The following is a 22,091-nucleotide window of genomic DNA, read 5'->3' as shown; positions in this document are numbered from 1 at the left end:
GATTTTGTGGCAGAAAATTCGGGGACTGAAAATCTGTTCCACTCACCTTATTGGGACTTGCAGAAATCCATGTGATTGCTGTCCACTCAAATGAATGGAACAGATTTTCAGTGGTCGAGATTTCCGCACGGGTGCAATGCGTGAGGTGAACGCATTGCAACTGCACTGAATCTGGACCCATTAATTTCTATAGGGCTGTGCACATGAGCGGTGATTTTGATGCATCACTTGTGCTTTGCGTGAAAATCGCAGCATGCTCTATTCTGTGCGTTTTTCACGCAACGCAGGTCCCATAGAGGTGAATAGGGGTGCGTGAAAATCGCAAGCAAGTGCAGATGCAGTGCGATTTTCACGCATGGTTGCTAGGTGGCGATCGGGATGGGGACCCGATCTTTATTATTTTCCCTTATAACATAGTTATAAGGGAAAATAATAGCATTCTCAATACAGAATGCTAAGTAAATTAGGGATGGAGGGGTTAAAAATAAAATAAAATTAACTCCCCTCCCCCTCCTCTTGATCGCGTAGTTGCCAATCTCTTCTTACTTCTTTAATCACGAGCTGCCGGCTAAAGGACCTGTGGTGTCTGGACCATGTGATGAGCTCAGTGGCGTCACCACAGGTCCTGAAGAAAGAGCAGAGACCGGCAGCTATGGAGGAGGCGAGTTAATTTTTTTTCTTAACCCTCAATTGACTTCTACTAAGTATTCTGTATTCAGAATGCTATTATTTTCCCTTATAACCATGTTATAAGGGAAAATAATAAAATCTACAGAACACCGAACCCAAACCTGAACTTCACTGAAGAAGTTCGGGTCTGGGTACCACCTTCAGTTTTTTCTCACGCGTGTGCAAAATGCATTGCACTTACGTGGAAAAAACTGCAACATGCAACGCAATCGCAGTCAAAACTGACTGACATTGTGAGCTCACCCGCACGATTTCCCCGCCATGCACCCGCATTCTATCCGGCCCCAATCCGTAAAAAGAAGCCTAAGGGTCCCATTCAGACGTCAAATTGCGGAACCGCAAAACACAGATACAGCCCGCATGTGCTCCGCATTTTGCGGACCACACATAGCCGGCCCTATGATAGAAATGCCTATTTTAGTCTGCGATTGCGGACAAGAATAGGACATGCTTGAACTTTTTTGCGGGGCTGTGGAATGAAACTACGGATACAGACAGCCCACAGTGTGCTGCCCAAATCTTTTGCGGCTTTGTTGAAATGAATGGGTCCGCACCAGATCTGCAGAATTGTAGAACAAATGCGGACCTAGAACTACGAACGTAGTTGCACAGAACAGGAGCAAATCTTTCCATTATACCCCATCTCTGTGGAGACTCCACTCCCCATCATTGACCACCAACCAAACCTTGCAAGAGCTGCAAGCCAACCAGGTTGTGAGACAGCCATAGACAGCGCCATCCGTACCAAACCAAACACAGAAGCTACTTTCACATGAGCGTATCGAAATCTGTCTGTTTTCTGGCTCTGGAATATCCACGGATTCCGGATGATGTACCATCTGTATTGTCATCAGTATGGCTTCAGAGGATTTACTTGAGTATTATTTCCTTCCTGTGTTTCTGATGCACTGCCATAGGCTATAATGGACGTACAAAACTAGGCCATGCTGCGTATTTTAAATACTGAAATTACCGTAAACAATCATGTAAATAGCCTTATTTGTTAACATTAGCAGCGGATTATGGTACATAGTATTAGGCGCCATATATTGACTGCAAATACGCTCATGTGTAAGATGCAAAGTAAAGACACCCAGACTACTAAGCTACTCTCACAACAGAAGACCAAGGGCTCATATACACTAACATTTAAACCAGTCACTGTGTGCATTCTGTTTCCATGTGTCCGTTTCACAAAATAGAACATGTCCTATTATTCTCTACATTATGGACAAGGATAGGACTGTGGGGCCGACTGTTCCGTTCTGCAAAATACGGAATGCACACTGACGTCATCCGTGTTTTGCAGATTTATGGACCACAAAACATCTAATGTGTGCACCAGCCCTAAGCCCCAGGGACAGACTCGAATATTCACTGTATTAACGTGTCCCTTGCTTCATGGCCTCATAAGCCCCAGGCTCCTCTGTCCACAGAACCACTGAAGGAGGACATGGGTGTCACGTATTTCACTGCGCTGAGGCTTCTTGTCCAGCTGTGGGGGCAGATCCCCCTTCTCTCTATGGTGCTGTCATGGGCGAAGGGAGAAAAGCTTTATTTGCTGAAATGATGCTCATGTGAACTATGTAACATAGATGGAGAACCCTCCTTTAATACAGTCTCAAATGTGAACAGCTATATTCTCCAGTGTAAACCAGTAGCATCTGCGTCTTGCTATACTTACCATCGCTGAAGTAGATGTAGGCAGCTTTATACTTGCACGAAGATTTGGATTTGAAGTCCTTCACAACACAGTCTACAGACTGAAATAAGCGACGATAGTGCGTATTAATAAAAGGCAGTTTTATTGGTGGCAGGAAGGGATCTGAGCGACATATTACAGTTGGTAGCCATTTCACAAAAAAATTGCATATTTACTATTAACAATGCACCAGTTTTTTTTAAAATTTTGCACCAAAAAACTGGCATGCATGCTTTGCATAAAATGTACCAAATGTTTTACACTGTTTTCTAAGGATCGTAGCTTAGAAAGAAAGGGGCGTGCACCTCCATGTGCAGAAAAATGCTACTAAATTTTGGCGCATTTTTGGAGTAAAACTACACCGACTTACAGGTGGTGTTAACATAGATATACGTCATCAACTTCATTACATATTTCAACAGATGTAGGCTACTTTCACATTAGCGTTTTCAATTCCGCTATTGAGCTCCGTCATAGTAACATAGTACATAAGGCCGAAAAAAGACATTTGTCCATCCAGTTCGGCCTGTCATCCTTCAAGTTGATCCAGAGGAAGGCAAAAAAAAAAAAAACTGAGGTAGAAGCCAATTTTCCTCACTTTAGGGCAGGGATGGCCAACCTGCGGCTCTCCAGCTGTTTCAAAACTACAACTCCCAGCATGCCCAGTCTGCCTACAGCTATCAGCCTACAGCAGGGCATGGTGGGAATTGTAGTTTTACAACAGCTGGAGATCCACAGGTTGGCCAGCCCTGCTTTAGGGGAATAAAAAATTCCTTCCTGACTCCAATCAGGCAATCAGAATAACTCCCTGGATCAGCGATCTCTCTCTAGTAGCTATAGCCTGTAATATTACGCTCCAGAAATACATCCAGGCCCCTCTTGAATTCCTTTAGTGAACTCACCATCACCACCTCCTCAGGCAGAGAGTTCCATAGTCTCACTGCTCTTACCGTAAAGAATCCTCTTCTATGTTTGTGTACAAACCTTCATTCCTCCAGACGCAGAGGATGTCCCCTCGTCACAGTCCTGGGGATAAATAGCTGATGGGATAGATCTCTGTACTGACCCCTGATATATTTATACATAGTAATTAGATCTCCCCCTCAGTCGTCTTTTTTCTAAAGTGAATAACCCTAATTTTGATAATCTTTCAGGGTACTGTAGTTGCCCCATTCCAGTTATTACTTTAGATGCCCTCCTCTGGACCTTCTCGAGCTCTGCTATGTCTGCCTTGTTTACAGGAGCCCAGAACTGTACACAGTACTCCATGTGTGGTCTGACTAGTGATTTGTAAAGTGGTAGGACTATGTTCTCATCACAGGCATCTATGCCCCTTCTGATGCAACCCATTATCTTATTCGCCTTGGCAGCAGCTGCCTGACACTGTTTTTTGCAGCTTAGTTTGCTGTTTATTAAAATTCCTAGATCCTTTTCCATGTCAGTGTTACCGAGTGTTTTACCATTTAATAAGTACGGGTGACTTGCATTATTCCTTCCCATGTGCATAACTTTACATTTGTCAGTGTTAAACCTTATCTGCCCAAGCCTCCAATCTATCCAGATCCCTCTGTAGTAGTATACTGTCCTCATCAGTGTTAATTACTTTACACAGTTTAGTGTCATCTGCGAAAATTGATATTTTACTATGCAAGCCTTCTACAAGATCATTAATAAATATATTGAAGAGAATAGGGCCCAATACTGACCCCTGAGGTACCCCACTAGTGACAGTGACCCAATCTGAGTATTTACCACTAATAACCACCCTCTGTTTTCTATCCCTCAGCCAGTTACTTACCCACTTACAGACGTTTTCTCCCAGTCCGAGCATTCTCATTTTATATACTAACCTTTTATGTGGTACAGTGTCAAATGCTTTGGAGAAGCCCAGATATACGACATCCATTGATTCGCTGCTGTCAAGTCTAGAACTTACCTCCTCATAGAAACTGATTACATTAGTTTGGCATGACCGATCCCTCATGAAGCCATGCTGATATGGAGTTATTTGCTTATTTCCGCTAAGATGCTCTAACATAGCATCTCTCAGAGATCCTTCAAACACAACAGATGTTAAACTTAGGATCTCAATAGTGGAAAAAAACGCTTCAGTTTTGTCCCCATTCATTGCCAATAGCGACAAAACTGAACTGAACGAAGCGGAATGCACCAAAATGCGGTGCGAGCAGCGTTTTTCTGTCCGCAATGTGGTGCGGAGAAAGATGGATCCATCCTGACACACAATGTAAGTCAATGGGGACAGATCCGTTTTTCTCTGACACAATAGAAAACGGATCTGTCTTGAACACCATTGAAAGTCATGGCTATAGAAGACATAATACAACCTGATCCATCCATGACGGATCCGCAAAAAACGCTAATGTGAAAGTAGCCTTACACGAAAAAGTAAAACTGCGCTTTTGTAGCAACTTCTGAAAAGGTTACAACATCAGCATGTCTTCCTGTATTTTGCAAGAAAAGAAACCTTGCTCTTATACACTTGAATAGGAAGGAGCCATCCCATTGAAGTGCATGAGGAAGCTTACCTGTCCACCGTTGCATCGCTGCAGACGCAGTGGCGAACAGGTCAACAATGAAGGGAAGGCTGTGCTGGCACGGCGCACGCCTTCTCTTCATCCAGCTGATCGGCGGGGGTGCCGGGTGTCGGACCGCTGCCAATCTGATGTTGATGACCTATCCTGAGGATAGGTCATCAATAAAAATAACTTGGACAACCCCTTTAATAATGCACCACGGAAATTTTAAATAAAACCATATAGGGTGCCACTATTTCCTTTAAAAAAAATAAAAAAATGTAATTTAAAAGGCATCTGTCAACAGATCGGCACCTATGAATTTGGCTGACCTGTTACATGTGCACTTGGCAGCTGAAGGCATCTGTGTTGGTCCCATGTTCATATGTGCCTGCATTACTGTGAAAAAGTATGTTTTCATATATTCATCTATGCATAGGAGCAACGGGAGCGTTTTCATTACACCTAGAGGCTCCGCTCTCTCTGTAACTGCTGTGCCCTCTGCACTTGGATTGACAGGGCCGGGCGGTGTAAACCCCATCACACCTGAGCCTGTCAATCAAACTCAGCCAGTCTCATAGGTATAAATCTGCTGACAGATGCCCTTTAAAGCTCAGTAAAGTGTGAGGTAAGTTTGCCATGTCACCTATTATTTCTGGTCCCTCGTTGCACTTTTATTTAAAATCTTAAATATTGGAAATCCACAGCATCAACTGAAATGCTGCAAATTAAATATCCACACCGTAGGCCAATTTCTAGTGCCTTGTGTTACGCTCCTGTGGAAGATACACAGTCGAGTCACATTATGATGACCACCAGCTAGTATCCAGATAACTGCTGTGTGCAGCACGGACAGCAGCTAGACAGTCTGGGAGTCACTCAGTAAGGTCCTGGTAGGTTGTCACAGGTATCGAGCCATGCTGACTGCTGGAGGGTGCGTGGGATCCATAGAGCAAACAACGATCATGGTGGTTCCATGGATACTCAATTTAAGTTTAGGGGACCAGGGTAGTACTTGAAGTCCTGCTCATGCTCTTCCAATTAATGTTGGGCATTTTTAGCTGTGTGACATGTCGTATTGTCTTGCTGGAAGATCCCATCACCCCAGGGAAGATAATGAGCATGTATGGGTGTACGTGATCTGCAAGGGTGGATTCATACCCAAATAAGTTGAGAGTGCCTTCCACATAGAGGAGTGGGTCCAGAGAATGCCACGAAAACAATCCCCAGACCATAACGCTGCCATCACCAGCTTGTGTTCCTCCAGAAATGGCTGCAGAGGGTTTGTTCTCTTAAGTTTCTCGCCTGACACGCCAACGCCCATCCGTTCAATGAAGCAGAAAACGTGACTCATTGGAGAAGGAAATTCTGATACTGCTGTGAACATTGAAGCCTTTTCTGTCAATGCAGCTTCGTTAGCACAGGTGCAGTGACCATTTGTCTGCTTTGGAGCCCCATACGCAGTAGGGTTCGCTGAACTGATGTTTTAGACATGTCTGGTAGCCCCCTGGTTCATTTTGGCGGCGAGCTGCTCCACTGTAATGTGTCAGTCCACCCTTGCGCACCTTCATAGCCACAAGTACAAATCTCACATCATTGGCTCGTGGTGCTTCACAGTTTCCAAGTCACTTATTCGCAATGGCGCCATTTGACTACTCCCTATACACTTTCACCACAGCAGCACGAGAACAGTTCAAAGTGCGCAGTTTCAAAAATACTGCCACCCTTGGGGTGAAAGCAAATAATCACCCCTTTTACCCATGACAGCAGCCTATCACACAGCTAATATACCCACCAAGCCAGCTCACCACACAACGTCAAAAGTAGGAAGTGGTCATAATAACGTGGCTCGACTGTGAAGATCCTCGAAGATCCAGCATTTTAACCAAGAAAAAGTCACTTGAGATTTTTTAAATTCTCCTAAAATATTTTCTAGTCGAGTGAACACAAACCTTTTCACTTGGTGATATGAAGTATATAGCTTTTAAGTCTCCCACCGGTTGTCTTTCCTTATAGATGTCTTCGACAACTAGATAGAAATGAAAATAATGAAAGACCTTGCTTTTATTTTTACATGACGAAGGCTACTATGGAGGAACTGCCGACGCTGGCCATCTGTGGAAAGCATTTTCTAGCAAGGTGCCATCACCATCTATGGTTAGAATTGCCCTTTTAAGACTTTGGCACCATTTCTTATGAGTGCCAGCCAGAACATATGGACTCTGGATTAAGGGCAGAGGTTTTTACGGTCTACTACCGAGGGACTGAATTACAGGTTGCCCATGATCAATCTAAGGGTACTTTCACACTAGCGTTTTTCTTTTCCGGCGCTGAGTTCCGTCCTAGGGGCTCAAATCCGGAAAAGAACTGATCAGTTTTAGCCTAATGCATTCTGAATGGAGAGTAATCCGTTCAGGATGCATCAGGATGTCTTCATTTCAGTCTTTTTGACTGATCAGGCTTTTCAGAAAACCGTAACATGCAGTATTTTTAACTCCAGCCAAAAATCCTGAACACCTTGACTGAACGCCGGATCCGGCCTTTTTCCCATTGACTTGCATTAACGCCGGATCCGGCGCCGTGTGTTCAGTCAAACTGGATCCGGCTTTTGCATGTTAAACCCGAAAAATGTGAAAAAAAAAAAGTTAAAAAGTCCATAAATGGCGGATCCGTTTTTTCCAATGCATTTTTACATTGTGATCAAAATCCTGATCAGGATTCAAATGTAATCCGTTTTCACACGTTTTTCCGGATCCGGCGGGCAGTTCCGGTGTCGGAATTGAACGCTGGATTTAAACAACGCTAGTGTGAAAGTAGCCTAAGATGATTTATTATGGCATAATATCTAGGATAATAAAACATGTCTCATATAAATACATATGTATCTAGTACTCCTGATTTTACCTGTAATCCCCTCCTGGAGTAAATCCGTCATTTTGCAACATGTTGTAAGCAGCTTGGTTGTAAACTGGTCTAGAAGAAGGATCTGAACAGAAAATACAAAATACAACAATGTAATAGTCGTATTGCTTAGTTTTTAATGGCCTATGTGCAGGCTAGGCCGTCAATATCCGATTGGTGGAGTCCGACAGGGAAAATTTCCAGATGGGCCAATGCCCAGGGGCCACTTAATGATGTGCCCTCTTAATGGCCGCCGGCTAGGTACATAATGATCTGATTCTCAACGGCCGCAGGTGGCCTCCTGAACTCAACTGTATTACTGTCCTCATGATGGTGATACAGTTAAATACTGTGATGGGGGCGGCAGTATTTGGTTCTGTTGGGGCGGTATTCTGCATTGCACTACAGAATGGCAGGCCCAGCCTACTACTTATCCCTGCCTACTTGTTTTGGCCTGTCTTCTGTCAGTTTGAACCCACCTACAACATGGGGCCACTTTTATTACATTTTTTCCCAGGCCCACTTTAAGTTCCCAATCCGCCCCTGCCCACACCCCCAATGTAGCTCCAGTGTCGGAAATACACAGGTCAGTCCATTGTGTAGTGGAGAGCGCTGGTTACTGCAGCACTGTTCCCATTCACATAAATGAACATTCATGTGGCATGTGAATACATGGTTTGCCTGCAGCGCACATAAAGACAGGGATCTTCTGCCGTCAGGATATCCAGTTACTACTTTGCTTACAGCTTACCTTATATACTAGACACTGCCTGCAGTTTATTATGATGATTTCATGACCGCCATCATTTGGATTTCTGGTCACAATATTGCTTTATACAACCTTACAGTGGCATGCCAAAGTTTGGGCACCCTGGATTGTTAGTGCCTAGTAGCACCCCCTTTGGCAAGTATCACGCTTGTAAATGCTTTTTGTAGCCAGCTAAGAGTCTCATTTCAGGGATTTTCATCAATTCTTCCTTGCACAAATCTTCCAGTTCCGCAAATGTGCACTCTGAAGGTTTTTACCATGGCCTCACAGTCCCCTTTCTGAACATCAGTGCATGCAAGACGGCCCAGGAGTCTCACAGAGCTGGAGGAGTTTGGAAGAAAGATTGGAAGACTCTTGGCTGGCTACAAAAAGCAGTCTACAAGCTGTGATACCTGCCAAAGGTAGAGCTACAAGGTACTAACCATGCAGGGTGCCCAAACGTTTGCTTTGAGCCCTTTTCCTTTTTTGGTTATTTTGAAAATTTAAAGCAGTGTATTCCAACCAGTGTGCCTCCAGCTGTTACAAAACTACAACTCCCAGCATGCCCGCACAGCCAAATGCTTTCCGGGCATGCTGGGAGTTGTAGTTTTGCAACAGCTGGAGGCACACTGGTTGGGAAACACTGATTTAAAGGATGAAAATAAAAGAAAATAGTTTTTGCTTAAAATACAAGGGAATGTGTCATCTTAACAGTGTGCCTTTTGGAGATCATTTCATGTTAAATCCATATTGCTTCCTTTGCTGGCTGTATTCATTTGTCCATCACATTATACACTGCTCGTTTCCATGATTACGACCACCCTGTAATCCAGCAGCAGTAGTCATGCTTGCAAACTATAGGAAAAAGAACTAGCCTATGGGTGCTCCCACGGTCCTGGCCACTAGAGAGGCAGTCGTTTTTTCCTATAGCATGCAAGCACGACCACCGCTGACGCATTGCAGGGTGGTCTGTAACCATGGAAACGAGCAGTGTATAATGTGATGGAAAAATGAATCAAACCAACAAGGGAAGCAATATGGACAATGACAATACATTAGTAAGTGACTTGCATTACCTTTCTCTACATGATAAATGCCACTTGCTGAAGTGAGACGACCCCTTTAACTGTTCACACTAACAGTACTTGTGACCAGGGGTGCCCAAACTTGCATGCCACAGTACATAAAAATATTACCTACATAGATAATGCAGAAATTGTGCTCCCACTGACAGAAGGCAGTGGCTATATTCAGTCAAAATGTGGTAACACTCCACCTGTCATCACCACAACCATATTGCTTGTGCCAGTGCAGAATTTTGGGAGACCAGTAGAAAGTGTGTGCCAGGCCTGGGTGCCCACACCCACAATCCTTCAGAGACATCCCTAGAATCAATGAAAGATGTTGTGTATAAAGGCAAAAACTGGAGTTTAGGAGAAAAATGAACTTACCTTCCATTCCCCTTCCTTTCTACAGTCATCCAGGACTTCTCTTTTGACCTCTAAAATACATGATAAAACACATGTAAGGGTGAGTTCATTTTAGCGCCGTTTTCCAAGTACAAGCAGTTTTTGTTCGAACAGCGTCAACTACAGATGTAAGGCTACTTTCACACTAGCGTTCGTCGGTCCGCTCGTGAGCTCCGTTTGAAGGAGCTCACGAGCGGACCCGAACGCCTGCGTCCAGCCCTGATGCAGTCTGAATGGAGCGGATCCGCTCAGACTGCATCAGTCTGGCGGCGTTCAGCCTCCGCTCCGCTCGCCTCCGCATGGCCAGGCGGACAGCTGAACGCTGCTTGCAGCGTTCAGCTGTCCGCCTGGCCGTGCGGAGGCGAGCGGATCCGTTCAGACTTACAATGTAAGTCAATGGGAACGGATCCGCTTGAAGATGACACCATATGGCTCAATCTTCAAGCGGATCCATCCCCCATTGACTTTACATTGAAAGTCTGGACGGATCCGCTCAGGCATCTTGCGCACTTAGAAATTTTTCTAAGTTATTAATGCAGACGGATCCGTACTGAACGGAGCCTCCGTCTGCATTAATATGATCGGATCCGTTCAGAACGGATCCGATCAAGCGCTAGTGTGAAAGTAGCCTTAGATGAAAGTCTAGGGAAATATGCAGGACATACAAACAGTTTTTTGTTTTTTTTCAGTTTGGTGGCCTTGCCACTGGTTTGTCCAGCATCTTCTTCCTAATTGTGCTCTTGTGAACATGCAGTGCGAACGAGATCCCGACGATTCCCGCGATGCTAGACGTGCGCGCGATGTTGCCATGCACACGCAGGACGCCTTGCAACATGCAGCTGGAATGTATCGTGACATGATTACTCCTTGGAGGTGCGATCATCTACTATGCAAAGCAAGCATTGGGATTTCTGCCCAATGGGATGTCTGGGTCTGGGGGATGGGTATCTGCCCACACACTGCTGATTGGAGTGGATTGTTGGGGTTGGTATCAGTGTTTTACTATTTATATGTGGAATCAATGGTTGTACATTGTGTGCTTGACAAAGGCTGAGGACAGCCGAAACGTTGCATTATCTGTCTGCACATATGCTTTGAAATACTACAATAAAGGAGATCGTTGGAGATGCTGCTGTAACATCATCATTTTTTACTGTTATCCAGTGCTGGTCTCCTGGGTCTGGGGGTTTACAGCCACTAGATGCCACCCCGGTGACTGTCACAATACCAAAATTTGGGCATTCCATTTCGGTCCCATAAAAAAGTTATACAACTCGATATCATTCGATACCAGATAAAAGAAAAATTAAATGCCAAAAAAAAAAAAAAAAAAAAAGTGTGCATTCCACAATTCATGTAACGTGCGGCCCATACTAGAACAGTCCTATCCTATTTTTTATGGGAGGAGACAAAAAAAAAAAGGAGAATCGTGTGTTTTTTTACATTTTTTTTTTCTGTTACGGCGTTCACCACATAGGAGATATTTTTCTATACTTTAAAGGGAACCTTTCATCAACTTTTAGTGACAGAAATGCTGATTTCAGCGGTGTGTCACTCATGAGCTAACCAGGACTCTTCCCTTTAATAGTTTGGACTTTTTCGGATGTGGCGATACCCAAGGCTAGTTTCACACTGGCGTTTTGGTTTCCATTTGTAAGATCTGTTTCCGTGCTCTCACAAGCGGTCCAAAACGGATCAGTTGCATAGGATCTCACACTCTCCCTGCTGCCCTGGGCTTTGTGCACACAGCAGCAGGGAGATTACCATGGCAGTCAGGGCTTCAGTAGCGTCCTGGCTGCCATGGTAACGGATCGGAACCCCGAGATTTCACTGCTGGGGCTCCGATCAGAAGCTACCACTGCACCATCAATGAAGGGGGAGGGGACCCTGTGGCCACTGCCACCAATGATGATAATACTGGGGGGGGGTTGGGTGCACTGCACCACCAATGATATAATTTATAATACTGGGGTATGAGGGGGCAGACTGCACCACCAATGAATGTAATTAACCCCATAATACAAATATAGACTGCAGGTGCCGGCCGTATCGCATACCCGGCACCCGGTCTTAATGACAAGAAGCAGAGATCCCGCGAACCGAGACAATTAACCCCTCAAGTACGGCACCTGAGGGGTTAATTGGCGCAGTTCGGCGAGATCCCCGTCATAAAGGCCAGGTGCCGGGTATGTGATACGGCCAGCACCCGCAGTCTATATTTGTATTGAGGGTAATTCTCATTGGTGGTGCAGTGGCCCCTCCCCTCCTCCTCACTATTACCTTCTCATTGGTGGCACAGCGGCAGCCGGATCACAGTGGGGAGGGACTCACTCTTTCTCCACTGTGATGGCTGTAATGTGCGCCGGACGTTCTAGAGGCATTTAGTACTGTGACGTGCGACTGCCCCTATGACGTAACTAAAATACCACAGTAATTAAGAAATGGCGATATCGCCGTTTCTTAATACCGTAGTATATCGTTAATACCGGTTTATTGCCCAACCCTACTTTAACTCTATCCATGTCACACGAATCCCATTCCTCTGGGGAAGCATTGGCTTCTGTAACCACAGACCTATCTGTCCAGGCCAAGCTCCCCGACTAGTAGCGCTCAAAAACAGAAAATTCTTGCATGAGAATTTAGTACTAAATTTCCAACTTTTTCAATTTTATACCACTCTTTTCACTTCTGAAAAAGGGGGTAGGGCTAATCAGGGGGTGTGGCCTCCCACGGCCCAACAGATTTACTATAAATTCATGCCAGAAACTGTTATAATTTATAGTGCACATCTATACCAGCTTCTAGCTCACATAAATTTGCTTTTCTGGCGCAAGGACTGCCCGATGTGTCAAATTTATTATTCAGCTTGTGCCACCATCTTTTCTACATGCAAGCCTGCGGTATGTGCGTAACGTGTGGTCGTACCCTTTCTGTTCAGCCAGAGCCATACCAAGACTATGTTCTGAGTTTTTGACCCACATCTGGTTTTGGCCTCAAAATCACTGATGGAAAACACTGACCAAAAGCTGGAGTGTGAATAAGGCCTATGGGTGCAGCCACACGGTCAGGTTTCTGCAGGCAGTTTTGGAAGCCAAAATCAGGAGTGAATCATAAAAGGAGAGAAAATATAAGAAGGACCAGACATCGCACTATATTTTTTGCAGAAGAGTAAAAATTCTCTTAGCATTTTTGAGGAATATTTTTAGCCAAGGAAGAGTAGGAAAGCTTTAGTAATTCACATACATAATACAAAGGCGACCTCTCCCCTCTCCTGACAGGTCTGTTGTGGTAACGACTTCCATTCCCCATTTAGTAACAGACTGCGGCAATTTATTTGTAAACTCCTAGCAGGAATAATAGAAGAATGGCACAACATAGAGTGATACGGGTAGATGCCCCAGAATTATTATTACATGGGGAATGCAAGAAGTTACTAAAACACAGGTCTAGAGAGGTGACAGGTCCTCTTTAAGGGTACTTTCACACTTGCGGCAGGACGGATCCGACACCCGACGATCTGTTCACCCTGTCGGATCCGTCCTTCCGCTGTTTCGCCACGCCGCCAGACCGCCGCTCCGTCCCCATTTACTATAATGGGGACGGGGGCGGCGCGCCGGGGCAGTACGGCAGTGCACAGCGAAAGGCCGCCGGACTAAAAGTCCTGCATGTCCGACTTTTTAGTCCGGCGGCCTCTGACCGCGACCTTCGCCGGAGCACAGCCCCGTCCCTATTATAGTCAATGAGGGCGGAACGGCGGTCCGGCGAAACAGCGGAAGGACGGATCTGACAGGGTGAACAGCCTGTCGGATCCGTCCTGCCGCAAGTGTGAAAGTAGCCTAAGATGTTGCCATTTCTGCCATCACTCGTCTACTCCACAACGGTCTTCCATGCATCAGCAGAAAATCTGAGAGAAGATAAGGCTACTTTCACACTTGCGGCAGTGTTATCCGGCAGGCAGTTCCGTCGTCGGAATTGCCTGCCGGATCCGCCGATCTGGATGTGACTCAAAGAATTTGTGAGACGGATTCTGATGCGGATCTGTCTCACAAATGCACTGCAAGAACGGATCTGTCTCTCCGCCTGTCATGCGATAGACGGATCCATCTTTTTTTTTCAGTTTTCAGGATCCGTCCTTTATGTGTTTCTTAATGCCGGATCCGGCACTAATACATTTCAATGTAAAGTAATGCCATTCCGGCAACTGATCAGGCATTTTGGATGGAGATCATACTGCAGCTTGCTGCGGTATTTCCTCCGTCCAGTCACTGAACTGATGACATCCTGAACGGATTGCTCTCCATTCAGAATGCACAGGGATGAAACTGATCAGTTCTTTTCCGGCATTGAGCCCCTAGGACGGAACTCAAAAGAAAAATGCAAGTGTGAAAGTACCCTAAGGCTCCATTCACACGTCCGCAATGTGTTTTGCGGATACACAGAGCCACGGATCCGCAAAACACGGAAAGCGGCAATGTGCGTTCCGCATTTTGCGGACCGCACATTGCCGGCACTAATAGAATATACCTGTTCTTGTCCGGAATTGCGGACAAGAATAGGACATGTTCTATTTTTTTGCGGAAACGGAAGCACGGATGCGGAAGTGCGGATCCGCAAATGTGGATGCGGACAGCACATTCCGGCCCCATTGAAAATGAATGGGTCTGCACCCGTTCCGCAAAATTGCGGAACGGATGCGGATCCATTTTGCGGACGTGTGAATGGACCCTAAGACTGAATCTCTACCTTTCTGGAGGTACCGGATCTGTCACTGAGGGACCTGAGCAGTAGAGCGAGCAAAACTCATCACACTGACAACTGAGCAGAGAGGTCTGGTGGTGGCACTGGGTAACAGTTGGAGGACTGGAGGCAGCAGTGGTGTCTGGTGGCACTGTGGTAAAGTGACATCAGTGATGGGATGGAGGAACTCAGAGTAACTAATGCTGTACCTCCAGCCCCTAGTCGCCTCAGTAACCGTGTTAGGATAAATTCAGACAGTGCAGTCAACTCACTGTTTTACTGTGACTGCCACAAATATTATACTGCGAGTCTGCAACTACCGCAATGTGTCCTGTATTTTCATGGCAGTAACAATAAAATTTGCAACTTTGCTTTACCTTTTGAATATACCTGTCCAGGGGCTTATTACCCTAGCCAGTGCCACCCAGGGTAAATCGTTCACTAGTGCCCACTACCCACCTCTTACAAGAGCCTGCTTACCCTGCCAGGCCACCACTCCACTGCCAGTAGTGATAAAGATGGAGGCACCACTGCACAGGCGTCTTCCTCCACAGCAGTCTCACAGTGGTGCGTGGAATGGTCCAGCAGCAGTAAGATAGGGAAGTATACGCTGCTGTGCCAGCTGTAGGGCTGAACTCCAGTTCCTGCTGCCATTCATTGCTGAATGCCAATGCCAGCTCCATCATGACAGTAAGCACCGTTCCTGGCACTTTAAGAGGGCACTGTGGCAGTCAATATTTAGGGAGGGGGGTACCAGGGCTGTTACTATTTTGTGGCATTGTACCTAAGCTGCTGCTATATTTGCGGGACTCTGGCCAGCACTGTTATGGTAGCACTGTAACTATCGCTCTTTAGGGGGCCCTGGGGACAGCAATGTTATGGGGGCACTATAACTATCGCTATTTGGGGGGCACCAGGGTTTTCACTACTGCAAGCAGCCAAGTACAATAAAGTCTGATACGAGAGCGGCACATAGTATGGTACATGCAGATATTCATTTATGACACCGCCATACACCACTACCGTGGACTGTGGAAATCCACCCTGCAGAACCACAATACCCAGCATGCCCACTCTGGACACGCCACAGACAACTCAAGGTTTACAAGAGGTCACAGTGACAATTCTCTACACCTCGTGGCCCCCTACTGGTCAGGTTGAGATGACACTAGAAGCCAATTCCTATTGGTTGGCGGTGTTGACAGGTCGCAGCTCATTGGCTGATGCAGAAAGACCTCCCCCTGGCTTAGTCAGTGTGAACATGCAGAGCACCAGGTGGGCATGATGTACGGCAAGCTGCAATGGTAGATGAAGACCCAAGTGGTATGACACGGCCGGGAGTTCTGATCATCATGTCTGCCGTTCAGGGCACGACGGTATACAGCAGAGAAAGTCTCATGTGTGGGCAGCACAGTGGCTCAGTGGTCAGCACTGGTGTCCTAGGTGTGAATCTGGCCAAGGACAAAGGGTTTGTATGTTCCCCCCGTGTTTGCGTGGGTTTCCTCCGGGTACTCTGTTTCCTCCCACACTCCAAAGACATACTGATAAGGACCTTAGATTGTGAGCCCCACTGGGGACAGCGTGCGATGATAATGGCTGTAAAGCGCTGCGGAATATAGTAGCGCTATATAAGTGCATTAAAAAAAAAAAAAGGCTTTTGGGTGTTTTTTTTTTTTTTTTAGTAAAATTTCCTGTAGAGGCGTCTATGACACTCGTACAGTTGTCACTGCAACCACTGTAAAAGGACAGATACGACCAGGATCAGGAAACCTGACCGCGCAGCCGTACCTTTACCCTGGGTTCACACCTGAGCGTTTTACAGCGCGTTCAAACGCGCTGTAAAACGCTCAAGACATGAAATCCAATGCTTCCCTATGGGAATGGTTCACACCTGGGCGTTTTACAGAGCGTACGAACGAAGTACTTGAGCTTCTTTGGGGCGTTTTGATGCGCGTTTGTGGCCATAGGACACTGCAGTCAATGACACAAACGCGCGTCAAACGCGCGTTTACTATTACAAAAAACGCGCATAAAAACACGCGACAAAAACGCGCGTTTGCGCAACGCTCAGGTGTGAACCCAGGGTCAGGCACACATTGCGGATTGGTATGCAGAAAATCCCTATGAAATCCAAATCATAAAAATCTGCACCATTTATCGCGGTTTTGGTGCATTTTGTGTGTGATTTTTATGCAGTTTTTGTTGCAGGTTTTCTGTTTAGGTTAACAACTTCATTAAAAGTCTATGGGGAAAACCATTACATATAAGCTGCGGAATCGCACAATCACTGCGGATTTTATAATCATGTTTCCGCACACACAAAAAACTAAGTGTACATGAGATTTGAGAAATCTCATTCACTTTGCAAATTTTTCTGCACAAATATCTGCTAGGAAAAACCATATGTAATCTGAATCATGTGCAGGTAGCCTAAAGGTACGGCCACTCCGTCAGGTTTCCTGATGCAGGAAGCCAGGAATGGATCATAGGAGAGAAAATACAATGGACTGCTCTTTTATGAATTCACTCCTGGTTTTGGCTTCCAAAACGGCATCAGAAAACCTGACAGAGTGGCCGTACCTTAGGATCGGTGGAGCCAGCACTCTACTGACCAGGAAACCTGACAGAGTGGCCATACCTTAGGATCGGTGGAGCCAGCACTCTACTGATCAGGAAACCTGACATAGTGGCCATACCTTAGGATCGGTGGAGCCAGCACTCCTCTACTGATCAGGAAACCTGACATAGTGGCCATACCTTAGGATCGGTGGAGCCAGCACTCCTCTACTGATCAGGAAACCTGACATAGTGGCCGTACCTGAGGATCAGTGGAGCCAGCACTCTACTGATCAGGAAACCTGACAGAGTGGCCGTACCTTAGGATCGGTGGAGCCAGCACTCCTCTACTGATCAGGAAACCTGACATAGTGGCCGTACCTGAGGATCAGTGGAGCCAGCACTCTACTGATCAGGAAACCTGACAGAGTGGCCGTACCTTAGGATCGGTGGAGCCAGCACTCCTCTACTGATCAGGAAACCTGACAGAGTGGCCGTACCTTAGGATCGTGGAGCCAGCATATAAAAGGGGTTTCCACTCTAGAAATTATTCTCCATACAGGTCCATCAATATCAGATTGATGGGGGTCTGACATCCAGCATCTGCCATAAATAATAATGGACGGAGCCAGAAGCAGAAGGCTGCGGCCATTGTGTGGTGGGCATTGCCAGCGTACCGCAGCTCGCTTCCCGTGTGAATGTAACCCAGCACAGCCTCTATACCGCAGACGCGCCTTCTGCTGCCAGCTCTGACGAAAGCAGCTGATTGGCCCCCCACTGACCTAATATTGATCATTAATATCTGAAGAGTGGAAAACCCCTTTAAGGGCTTGGCCAATGTTATCTTGTAGCCTCCAGTCAATTCTTGCATTGATGCAATCTAGGGAATACCGCCAGAATCCTGCACCAGCGTCACACACACCGCCATGTTCTCTGTGATCGCACAGAACATCCCAATATGGGGAATGGAACAGTTTTACTTTTCTACACTGGGTCCAATGTAGGCGGGCGGTGGACACGTGTAAATAGGTGCCAGCCCTTAATACCATGGTGCACTCCGAGCACATACACGTCCTCCTATAGATGAGCTCGGCAGTGGTCTGCAATGTTCAGCATGATGGGAGCTGTAGTCTCCCCACAGCTGCAGACACCACTGACACACAGGCTGGGCAGGAAATGTCCCCCTCTCCACCAGTACTGGACTATACTGGAGCTATAACAACCGCTGTGTGTGAAGGGGGCTGTAAGTGACGTCCTGTGACGTCATCTGAGCTCAGTGTACACCCAGTGGTGACCCGTCCATCTACTCACTCTGCCATGCTGTATATTTCAGTCCCCTATCAGTCGTCATATCTGTTGCCAGAACCAACGTCACTGGCACCGGGCTCAGCTCTGGAACCGCTTCTGGGCCTGTGGGAAGGAACTGAAGTGACGGGCAGATACGTCTCCGCTCGGCACTGCTCAGCCTCTGCTAGGGAAATTTACTGTCTGCAAATAATGACTCCGAGAAAATGGCGGCCCGAGTACCCGCCTACATTTCATTACGGGTTTGGTGGGGGTCAGTCGCTGTCTGCGCAGGCGCTGTTGTGTTTCTGTGCACGGTCAAGGGGCAGTACCGCTGCATTGAGGCTATGCGCTGAGCGGGCTGGCCATAAACCCTGCTGGGATAATTCCTGGGGGAGTACATAGCACCCTGCAGCTTACTCTGGGAGAATCATTATCCAACCCCTATAATGACCCCCCAATGCCTGCGTGGTTCCTGATCCCCTCACAGCCACCGCTGCATCTACCTGCGATGCCATTGGCTGCCCCAATGTTCTGAGATGCAGCGGCAGCCATAGGGGATCAGGGAGCGGGGTGAGTATACCCTATATAAGGGGCCTGGGCATTGCAGGGGTCATTATAGCGGTTGGATCACCCCTTTAACCACCTCAGCCCCGCTAGCTTAAACACCCTTAATGACCAGGCCACCTTTTACACTTCTGCACTACACTACTTTCACGGTTTATTGCTCGGTCATGCAACTTACCACCCAAATGAATTTTACCTCCTTTTCTTCTCACTAATAGAGCTTTCATTTGGTGGTATTTCATTGCTGCTGACATTTTTTCTTTTTTTGTTATTAATCAAAATTTAACGATTTTTTTGCAAAAAAATGAAATTTTTCACTTTCAGTTGTAAAATTTTGCCAAAAAACCACATCCATATATAAATTCTTCGCTAAATTTATTCTACATGTCTTTGATAAAAAAAAATGTTTGGGTAAAAGTTATAGCGTTTACAAACTATGGTACAAAAATGTGAATTTCCGCTTTTTGAAGCAGCTCTGACTTTCTGAGCACCTGTCATGTTTCCTGAGGTTCTACAATGCCCAAACAGTAGAAAACCCCCACAAATGACCCCATTTCGGAAAGTAGACACCCTATGGTATTCGCTGATGGGCATAGTGAGTTCATAGAACTTTTTATTTTTTGTCACAAGTTAGCGGAAAATGATGATATTTTTTTTTTCTTACAAAGTCTCATATTCCACTAACTTGTGACAAAAAATAAAAACTTCCATGAACTCACTATGCCCATCACAAAATACCTTGGGGTGTCTTCTTTGCAAAATTGGGTCACTTGTGGGGTAGTTATACTGCCCTGGCATTTTAGGGGCCCTACAGCGTGAGAAGTAGTTTGCAATCAAAATCTGTAAAAAAATGACCGGTGAAATCCGAAAGGTGCACTTTGGAATGTGTGCCCCTTTGCCCACCTAGGCTGCAAAAAAGTGTCACACATCTGGTATTGCCGTACTCAGGAGAAGTTGGGGAATGTGTTTTGGGGTGTCATTTTACATATACCTATGCTGGGTGAGAGAAATATCTTGGCAAAAGATAACTTTTCTCATTTTTTTATACAAAGTTGGCATTTGACCAAGATATTTATCTCACCCAGCATGGGTATATGTACAATGACACCCCAAAACACATTCCCCAACTTCTCCTGAGTACGGTGATACCACATGTGTGACACTTTTTTGCAGCCTAGATGCTCAAAGGTGCCCAAATTCCTTTTAGGTGGGCTTTTTTTAGACATTTGGATCCCAGACTTCTTCTCACGCTTTAGGGCCCCTAAAATACCAGGGCAGTATAAATACCCCACATGTGACCCCACTTTGGAAAGAAGAGACCCCAAGGTATTCAATGAGGGGCCTGGCGAGTTCATAGAAATTAATTTTTTTGGGCATAAGTTAGCGGAAATTGATTTTTTTTTTGTTTTTTCTTACAAAGTCTCACTTTCCGCTAACTTGGGACAAAAATTTCAATCTTTCATGGACTCAATATGCCCCTCAGCGAATACCTTGGGGTGTCTTCTTTCCAAAATGGTGTCATTTGTGGGGTGTTTGTACTGCCCTGGCATTTGAGGGTCTCCGCAATCATTACATGTATGGCCAGCATTAGGAGTTTCTGCTATTCTCCTTATATTGAGCATTTGGGTAATGAGATTTCTTTTTTCCGTTCAGCCTCTGGGCTGAAAGAAAAAAATGAACGGCACAGATTTCACATCGATCAATGTGGATGAAAAAATCTCTGCCAAAAAAAAAAAAGGAGGGGAAAGGCGTCTGCCAGGACATAGGAGCTCCGCCCAACATCCATACCCACTTAGCTCGTATGCCCTGGCAAACCAGATTTCTCCATTCACATCAATCGATGTGGATGAATAAATCATTGCCGGGATTTTTTTATTTTTTTTTTATATACAAAGTGTTTGCCAAAGCATAGGAACGCTGCCTCCTCCTCAGCTCGTATGCATCGGCAAACGTATCTTTTACTGCAGAGGAGAAATCTCGTCTTGCAGCGCCGCATACACCGACTTGCGTGTAATCTGACAGCAGCACAATGCTTCTGTCAGAATGCACATCAGTGCTGCAGCTAGTCGATCGGTTGGTCCACCTGGAAGGTAAAAAAAACAGGCCACAACGCAATAATTTTATTAACTTTTGAACAAAACATATAAACTTTAACTTTTGGAACTGAACATTAACCTTTTTGCTTACTGGTGATTTTATTTTTATTTTTTACCTTTATAGGACAAACCTCTCCTTTCCCATGGGACAATGTGCAAAGCGCAAATCGCCCAGAGATGTGGTGAAGTACATTATGCACTTTGTCCCAGGTGAAAGGAGAGGTTTGCAGCTGCTGTGAGTGAATGGGCCCTAATAGCCCTGTGTGCCTGTCCTGTGAGATGTGATCCCTATGCTAAGGTGTACCTGTGTGTGGTACTTCCAGAAACACTCTCCAAAGCATAGGTCAGGGTGGTCAGGGCAGTCAGGACAGAAATAGCATGTGTCACGCCTTATTCCACTCCTGCTACAGACACAACATCTTTTTCGGGGTGACGGTTGGGTTGAGGTAATGGCAACGACATTGGGGAAATGTCGCTCGTGTAGACGGCTAACTACACTGGTGGATGGGGCCACGGAACCTCCTGGATACAGGAGGTTCTCGATCTCTTCCTGAAATTTGAGGAAGGATCGTGCCACCGTACCAGCTTCAACTGCCCTTCTGGTGCTCGCTACTTCACCAGGTTGTACGGCAGTGCTGGTACTAGGTCCAGGGAGGGCTGTGCTGCTGGTGTATGCCTCACCACGTAATCCGACAGCGTCAGCCCCACTCTGCTGCCCTTGAAGTGGATTCTGCGCAACCTGTGGTCTAGTGACACGGGGCCAGGTACGCCTGGTGGTATCAGGGACCTCAACCTCCTCGTCCGAAC

At 46.1% G+C, this 22,091-nt stretch overlaps 1 protein-coding gene across 1 annotated transcript in view; it reads right to left on the bottom strand.

The window, feature by feature from the left end:
• The window catches only part of STXBP3 (syntaxin binding protein 3), a 59,623-nt gene extending 40,819 nt beyond the window's left edge, over window positions 1–18,804 (bottom strand). The window contains exons 1-5 of the mRNA XM_044300707.1: window positions 18,649–18,804; window positions 10,027–10,076; window positions 7,831–7,912; window positions 6,879–6,955; window positions 2,375–2,453 (exon numbers count right to left, since the gene is read on the bottom strand). Of these exons, the coding sequence (XP_044156642.1) occupies window positions 2,375–2,453; window positions 6,879–6,955; window positions 7,831–7,912; window positions 10,027–10,076; window positions 18,649–18,688 (328 nt within the window). The 5' untranslated portion in view covers window positions 18,689–18,804. The remainder of the gene's footprint in view (window positions 1–2,374; window positions 2,454–6,878; window positions 6,956–7,830; window positions 7,913–10,026; window positions 10,077–18,648) is intronic.
• Between the last annotated feature and the right edge of the window lie 3,287 nt (window positions 18,805–22,091).

This window comes from Bufo gargarizans, chromosome 7 (genome assembly GCF_014858855.1).
Source record: "Bufo gargarizans isolate SCDJY-AF-19 chromosome 7, ASM1485885v1, whole genome shotgun sequence".
NCBI classification, from domain to species: Eukaryota; Metazoa; Chordata; class Amphibia; order Anura; family Bufonidae; genus Bufo; species Bufo gargarizans.
Note: the sequence above shows the minus strand (reverse complement) of the source record. Positions and strands in the feature narration are given on the sequence as shown.